General features: G+C 38.8%; 1 protein-coding gene across 1 annotated transcript in view; it reads right to left on the bottom strand.

Moving 5' to 3' along the window:
* The window catches only part of KIF2A (kinesin family member 2A), an 83,214-nt gene that overhangs the window by 6,619 nt on the left and 67,953 nt on the right, over positions 1-8,642 (bottom strand). The window contains exons 14-15 of the mRNA XM_037745743.1: positions 6,229-6,330; positions 2,643-2,778 (exon numbers count right to left, since the gene is read on the bottom strand). Of these exons, the coding sequence (XP_037601671.1) occupies positions 2,643-2,778; positions 6,229-6,330 (238 nt within the window). The remainder of the gene's footprint in view (positions 1-2,642; positions 2,779-6,228; positions 6,331-8,642) is intronic.

Here is an 8,642-nt window from a genome sequence, read left to right as displayed (position 1 = left end):
ATTCTCCTGCCCCAGCCTCCTGAGTAGCTGGGATTACAGGCACGTGCCACCATGCCCAGCTGATTTTTTGTATTTTTAGTAGAGACGGGGTTTCACCGTGTTGACTAGGATGGTCTTGATCTCTTGACCTCGTGATCCACCCGCCTCGGCCTCCCAAAGTGCTGGGATTACAGGCGTGAGCCACCGCGCCCGGCCGGATTTGGTGCTCTCAAACTGTTACTTTTTTTTTTTTTTTGGAGACAGAGTCTTGCTCATTCGCCCAGGCTAGAGTGCAATGGTGCAATCTTGGCTCACTGCAACCTCCTCCCCCCAGATTCAAGTGATCCTTCTGCCTCAGCTTCCCGAGTAGCTGGGCCTACAGGCGCATGCCACCATACCTGGCTAATTTTTGTATTTTTAGTAGAGATGGGATTTCATCATGTTAACCAGGCTGGTCTTGAACTCCTGACCTCAGGTGATCTACCTCCCTCGGCCTCACAAAATGCTGGTATTACAGGCGCCCGGCCCAAATTGTTCTTATGAATCTCAAATTTATCTCTGGGTGGTTAAAAAAATTCTAAGGACTGAATAATGCCAATACAGCTGGATAATTTTTTATAAGTTATGGATATGCTTGATATACATGAAATTTGAGAAAAGGAAAGGAAGTCAATTAAGTTGAATGCTACAAAGAAAAAATACTAGAGTGTATTATGACCTGTCTTCTGAATGGATACAGAAGCTGATAGTAAATTACCGCAGATTAGAAAAATGAAAAACAAAAAAACAAAAAACAAACAATTTAAATAAAGGCTTGAATATGAACAATATGAGAAACAAATGAAAATTTTAGTTCAATAGTCACTGCAGACTTTACAGAATATGATTTCAAATAACTAACTTCATAACCAGTCAGCAACACGTATGTGTTGAACATCTCAAATCCAAAAATGTGGCAGGGCGCGGTGGCTCACACCTATAATTGCAGCACTTTGAGAGGCCGAGATGGGCGGATCACCTGAGGTCAGGAGTTCAAGACCAGACAGGCCAATATGGTGAAATGCTGTCTCTACTAAAAATACAAAAATTAACCAGGTACAGTGGTACACATCTGTAATCCCAGCTACTCGGGAGTCTGAGGCAGGAGAATTGCATGAATAATACAATATGTCTAGATAGTAATTTCTTAAAACTTATGGTGGGAGGTGGAGGCTGCAGTGAGCTAAGATTGCCACTGCACTCCAGCCTGGGCGACAAAGTGAGACACCATGTCAGAAACAAAACAAAACAAAAAAACCCTGAAACCTGAAATCCCAAACTTTTGGTATAATGCAAATATTCAAAAATCTGAAATCCAAAACACTCTTGTTTCAAGTTTTCAGATAAGGGATACTCAACTTGTATATACTTCAAAATATCATGCTGTACCTAATACATACATTTTTATATGTCAATTTTTAATTTTTTGAGACAGGATCTCACTGTGTTGCTCAAACTAGAGTGCAGTGACATGATCCTAGCTCACTGCAGCCTCAAACTCCTGGGATCAAGTGATCCTCCTTCTTCAGCCTCCTGAGTAGCTGGGACTACAGGCAGGTGCCACCATGCCTGGCTAATTTTTTTAATTTTTAAATTATTTTTTAGAGACAGGATCTCTATATTGTCCAGGCTGGGATGTCAATTTAAATAAATAAATAAATTTGAAAGAAAAATAACCCTTCAAAACAACTAACCAACCTCACAAAGGGCCTCCTTAAAAAAAATTAAGCAGCTTATTTAACTGTCCCAAACTAGGAATTTAATTCTGGCTTATGTTGGATTGCATGTACACATACATACAGATGCTCACTTACACATAAACAGAGCCAATAGTATACAAATGCCTAAAAAATTAACACATAAAATAATGCATAGCTGAAGCTACACAGATAAGCTAACTAAAAAAAACAAAAGGACACGATTTAGTAGGTAAGGCAGACACTTCCCTTCATGAGTAAGGTATACAGAGTAGTCATCTTGACACTTCATTTAAAAAAAGTGGCACAGAGGCCAAGTGTGGTGGCTCATGCCTGTAATCCCAGCACTATGGGAGGCCAAGGCAGGGGAATTGCTTGAGCCCAGGAGTTTGAGACCAGTGTATGCAATATAGCAACACCCCATCCCTACAAAAAATTAAAAATTAGCTGGGTGTGGTGGCTCGTGCCTGTAGTCCCAGCTACTCAGGAGACTGAGGTGGGAGGACTGCTTGAGTACAGGAGGTTGAAGCTGTAGTGAGCCATGATCACACCCCTGTGCTCCAGCCTGGGCAAGAGTGAGACCTGAAAAAAGACAGAAAGAAGATAATTCTCATAAGCATCAGCCTATCAAACTAAAGATTTGAATAGGTATATAAAATTTATAAATTTGTTAAAAACACATTTTCTCTCTTTAAGATGTCTGTGTTAAAATATGAAAAGAAAGATGACTAGAGAAAACTTGAAATGATATGCCATGACTTTTAGAAAAACCAAAATGGTTAGCTGTCTTTATACCTCCAGAAAGTAGGTGCTAAACAGTGTCCATAATTTTCACTTCATATGTCCTCTTGCAATATGAAACCCTCTTCACTAATATATATACTAATACCAATCAGATTTCAAATATTAAAATGGAAAAAGAATTACCCCGCAGCTCAGTTAAAATGTCTATTTTTTGCTCAAGAATAGCTTCAAGTTGTGTGGCATATGAATCGACATCATAGTCTACTTCTTCAGTCATCTCTAAGAGAGCCTTTTCATCTTCTAACCATCGAATAGATTCCTGCAAGGACAAAAATTCGATAATCCAACAAGCCTCTTTGTAAAACAGAAACCAAATTACAATTCTGTTAAATATAATCAAACATACTTAAGAGAGTATTCTCTAAAATGTCAATAGACATAAAACATCTTTATTCACAGACAGTACAATTAAGAAATACAGTTGACTCTAGAACAACATGGGTTTAAACTGTGTGGGTCCACTTATATTTGGATTTTTTTCAATGAAAGTTACACTGAATGTGCCTGCCTCTCCTGCCACCCCTTCTACTTCCTCCACTTCGGCCACCCCTGAGAAAGTGGGTCCAGCCCACCTCTTCCTCCTCAGCCTAATCAATGTGAAGATGATGAGGATGAAGACCTTTATGATGACGAACTTCCACTTAATGAATCATAAATATAGTTCCCTTCCTTATTTATGATTTTCTTCATACCATTTTCTTTTCTCTAGCTTACTTTGTGTTAAGAATACATTATATAACATATATCTAATACAAAATATGTATTCATAGACATTTATGTTATTGGTAAGGCTTTTGGTCAATAGGCTATTAAGAGTTAAGTTTGCGGGGGGCTCAAAAGTTATATATATTTCCAACTGTGCTGGGGGTCAGTGTCCTTAACACCCTAAGTTTTCAAGGGTCAACTGTATGTCCTTAAAATTTAACACAAACACATGAAAGAAGGGCTGACCAAGATCATTTCATTTCTCTGCTTTTACTCCACTTTGGATGGGAATTTTGTGGAGGGAATGCATCAAATACATCAATATCAAAGAGCAGAGTAAGTCTCAAAACCTCAACAGCTGTTCCTAAAATGGGAAGAATATGCCCAATAAAGCTACTCAGCAATTTGATAGGGGCTATGGAGGAAGCCTACAACCTGACAAATTAACATATCCAATTAGGGACTTACAGTGGTTGGGCCAAGAGGTAATAATAAATTCCGGCTGGGCATGGTGGCTCACACCTGTAATCCCAGCACTTTAGGAGGCTGAGGCAGGTGGATCACTTGAGGTCAGAAGTTCGAGACCAGCCTGATTAACATGGTAAAACCCTGTCTCTTCTAAAAATACAAATAATTAGCCAGGCGTGGTGACACATGCCTGTAATGCCAGTTACCAGGAGGTTGAGGCAGGAAAATAGCTTGAATCCCAGCCACTCGGGAGGCTGAGGCAGGAGAATTGCTTGAACCCGGGAGATGGAGGTTGCAGTGAGCTGAGATCATGCCACTGCATTCTAGCCTGGGCGACAGAGCGAGACTGTCTCAAAACAAAACCCAAAACAAGACTAGATCATTCTGAATTAAAGAGCTTTTTGGACATAAAAGCTCCTATATGCGGATTTGCTTTTAGGATGCATACAATCTCAATTTTTCAAACATCAATTGACTTTAATGATGAATTATAACCAGACTAGCACCAGACAGAACTGGTTAACCTAGGTATGTATCTTGATTAGGAAACATTAATTAGAAAATACAAATATAACGAAAAAAAAAAACAAGAAAATGCAAATATACTCCAATTTTTCTTTCTTTCTTTTTTTTTGAGATGGAGTTTCACTCTCCTTGCCCAGGCTGGAGTGCAATGCTGTGATCTCGGATCACTGCAACCTCCACCTCCCACGTTCAAGCAATTCTCCTGCCTCAGCCTCCCGAGTGGCTGGGATTAGCGCCACCATGCCTGGCTAATTTTATATTTTTAGTAGAGACGGGGTTTCTCCATGTTGGTTAGGGTGGTCTCAAACTTCCGACCTCAGGTAATCCGCCCGCCTTGGCCTCTCAAAGTGCTGGGATTACAGGCGTGAGCCACCGTGCCCAGCCATATACTCCAATTTTTCTTTCCTTTTCCTTCAGCTATACACTTAATTTTGGTTTAATAAAACCTTATTTTGTGAAATGGCAGATCATAAATACAGACGAATGATACAGGTTCTGGGTTGAAAGTCAGAACACCCAATTTTACCAATAAACAGCTGTGAGACTTTTATCTAAAAAATGGCAGAGTGGGAAATGATGGTCTTTATATGACACCTTGTTCCAAAAGGGCACAGATGACAATTGTCTTTTTTTTTTTTTTAAATAGAGATGAGGCTTTGCCATGTTGCCTAGGCTGGTCTTGAACTCTGGGCTCAAGCAATCCACCCACCCTGGCCTCCTAAAGTGCTGGGATTACATGTGTGTAATTTTCTTATTAGTGTCCTTTCTCTACTTAAACACCTGGGCTTCTAGAGAAATTCTCATAATAAGAATTTGACTAAAACTCTAGAGTTTTTGGTTTTTGAGACAGGGTCTCACTCTGCTGCCCAGGTTGGAGTGCAGTGGTGTGATCTCAGCTCACTGCAACTTCTGCCTTCTGGATTCAAGGAATCCTCCTACCTCAGCCTCCTAAGTAGCTGGGACTACAGGTGTGCTCTATCATGGCCAGATAATTTTTATATTTTTTGTAGAGACAGGGTTTCAGCATGTTGCCCAGGCTGGTATTAAACTCCTGGGCTCAAATGATCCACCAGCCTCAGCCTCCCAAAGTGCTAGGATTACAGGCATGAGCCACTGCACCTGGCCAAACTCTAATAGTTTTAATGAATGTGTATCCTAATCTGACACAAAGTGTTCTCTGTCATTTTTGAGCCCTTTATCCAGGTTCTTGAATGTTCTAGAGCTGACGTTCCTTTGGTTAGTGACAAAGATTTCTTCAACGTCAAAGAAAAAATACAGGTCAGTAAGGGAGACAGTTATTGCTTTTTTCTCAGGAAGTGTTCATAGTACTTCAGGAGGGTGGGGGCAGCAGAGTGCAAAGCAAGTCAACTGTATAGTGTTCATAAAGATGTACAACAAATGATATCTTCACTTCCTCAAACATCACGATGACAGGACATTGTCTTGTTTAAAAAAAGGGGGAGCAGAGTATCATATACTAAGTACTTTTAATAGGTTGAATGCATAATAGGATGAATGCCTAAGGAGTTACTGCCAAAGAGTGGTGACATAACACCCTTCACTCAACTTGCCACTGACAGCTCAGAGCAGTAACTCTCCATCTCATGAAGTAGTCTATCTTTTCTACAACAACTGATACTTCCTCAACTGCTCCAAAACCCTTCATAAGAGTTTTTCTTAACTGCTATCAAATAAATTGGCCTAACATTTAGAAAGAGTACTGGTGGGCAGAAGTGCAACTCTTCTCTAAAAATGGACAAATGACAAAAACCAATAAGGAGGATGAGAGGTAAATAAAGTAGAATCTTTCACCATGGTGCAAAGAAATGTTATTTGTAGCCATTATTCATTGTATTCAAAATCTGTCATGCCATATGCCTTATAAATACACATACATATATACATATATATAAATACGTATTTTTTTAAAGAATAATGTGATATTTAAGGAATTATGAAAATTCTTCATGTATCAAGAAATATTTTGATGAAAAGTCCTGTCTTACTTTACCTGGAACACTGCCCTGTGATCTTCTACAACTTGTTCTTCCATTTCTACCATTTGTGAGACAGCTTCATGGAAAGTAAACAGTTGTGGAGAAACTTCTTCTTCCTTAAAATAAAAATAGTTAAGAAATTATGATACAGTGTGTATTTTCAATGTTATAAAAGTAGTTTTTCAGTATCATTTACAAAAATGTCATTTAGAAATTGAAGAGACTTGAATGGTGAAGGCTACTAAAATATATATGAAAGGCAAAACCACAATTTATTTCTTTGGGTAAAAATATGCAATTCTCAACAAGACAACTCAATCAGATGAGTAGGGAATAATTTTCACTTAGCCCAAGGTTTATTGCTGAACTACCCTAAAAGAGTGCTCTCTTTTGGAACAGCCCAACTTTTCAAAAATACTTTTATTGCAGGCTGTAAATGTACTGAAAAATTTCCTTAGTATTGCCTACTTTTCACTAACAATTTAATTTACATGTGTATCTTAAGTTTCCTTTTTTAAAAGAGATATGAAGATAACATCTTTAGATGATGTATATCTACCAGTTTTTACAGAAATTTCAATGGACAATTCACAATTTTACTTCATCAACAAAAAACAGATATAGTTGACTCTAGAACAATACAGGTTTGAACACTGCTGGTCCACTTATATCTGGCTTTCAACCAATGCAGATTGAAAATACAGTATTTGAGATCTGTGAAATCTTCATATTCAGAGGCCCAACTTTTCACGTTTGCAGGTTCCACGGGGCCAACAGTGGAACTTGAGTATGTGCAATTTGGGTATATTCAGGCAGTCCTGGAAACGATTCTCCGTATAACTGAGGAACAAATAAATACAATACATTCATATTTTTGTCCTACAGCAAGTCAAAACATCTCTGATCCCAGGCCATGTTCAGATAATGATTTAAAAAAAAAAAAAAAAAAACTTTGGCTGGGTGTGGTGGCCCACACCTGTAATCCTAACATGTTGGGAGGCCGAGACAGGTGGATCACTTGAGGTCAGGACTTTGAAACCTGCTTGGCCATCATGGTGAAACCTGATCTCTACTAAAAATACAAAAAATTAGCTGGGCATGGTGGTGTGCGCCTGTAATCCCAGGTACTTGGGAGGCTGACACAGGAGAATCATTTGAACCCTTGAGGGGGGGTTGCAGTAAGTCAAGATTGTGCCACCACACACTCCAGCCTGGTGGACAGAGTGAGATACTATCTCAAAATAAAACCAAAAAAACTCTGATCTCTAGAGCATGTCTTAGATGCTGTTCCATTTTCATTTACTTTGTTAAGACAATATAGCAATAAGAATATGTACATATGCACCAATACCTAACTAAAGGCTAATGCTGAGTCATCACAAGATAATGCCCCAGAGGTGGCAAAGGTGATAGAAATGCACACTCTCTCAAACATGGAGGCTGCAAAAACTCATGATGCCATACTCCCCTGGATTAGTTCTGGTCGCCTAACTAACCTCACCAAATTAAGGCTCTACAGAGGCCCATCGGATGCAAGAATAAAATGGAAAGATATGCTATAGGGAGTGCTTATCTTGCTCTGGTTTTCCACATCTTTTGGACAGGTAACATATAGATACAATGCAGGGTTTGCTTTAAAGAATCTAAAAGCAACTACAGTCTCTCTTAAAAATTCTGGACACAAGTGATGGACAGAGACCAGGATCTCATTTTTAGTTTCTATGGTTCAAAGTTTAGAACTATTACTTTGAACTAGGTTTTCCCAGTCTTGGAACTACTGACATTGTGTGGGGTAATGTGAGGACAGTCCTGTGCACTGTATGATGTTTAGCAGCATTCCTGGCTCTACCCACTGAGGTATGCTAGCAGCATCACCTCACTGGTGACAACCAAAAATGTCCATACATTTTGCCTTGGGGGTCCAAACTATTCCTAGTTAAGAACCACTGCTTTAAGTTCTGCTTTAGTAATAGTGATTTGGAACACGGTAACAAAAAGTAGTATGTGTATTTGTTACTCTAGAATATTTTGGACTAAATGTCTGCTACAAAGTATTAGAACTAACTAAAGGTATGTTGTTTTCAAAGAATACTGTATTGCAGGTAGCAATCAGTTTAATTGATACAAGGTTTGGTGCTGGAATAAGAAAGATCTGAGTTTCAATCCTGGCTTCAGTACTTACTACTTACAAAATCTTGGTCAAATTATTTAAACCTTGGAATATCAGTTATAAAGTAGGGGTAATTATAGTACCTACTACACTGAGTTGTGATGAGATCAGATAATAAATAAAATGCTTAGCAATGTATGTCATGTAGTGAGCAACTAATCAATGCTAACTTATAACGTGAGAAAATGCCATGATAAGACTTAGTGGGAACAGAATGAAACAAAACTGCATAGAATATGCATTTTTTTTTTTTTTTTT

This window comes from Cebus imitator, unplaced genomic scaffold (genome assembly GCF_001604975.1).
Source record: "Cebus imitator isolate Cc_AM_T3 unplaced genomic scaffold, Cebus_imitator-1.0 Scaffold211, whole genome shotgun sequence".
Classification (NCBI taxonomy): domain Eukaryota; kingdom Metazoa; phylum Chordata; class Mammalia; order Primates; family Cebidae; genus Cebus; species Cebus imitator.
The sequence above is the reverse complement of the archived record's forward strand: the minus strand, read 5'-3'. Positions and strand labels throughout refer to the sequence as shown.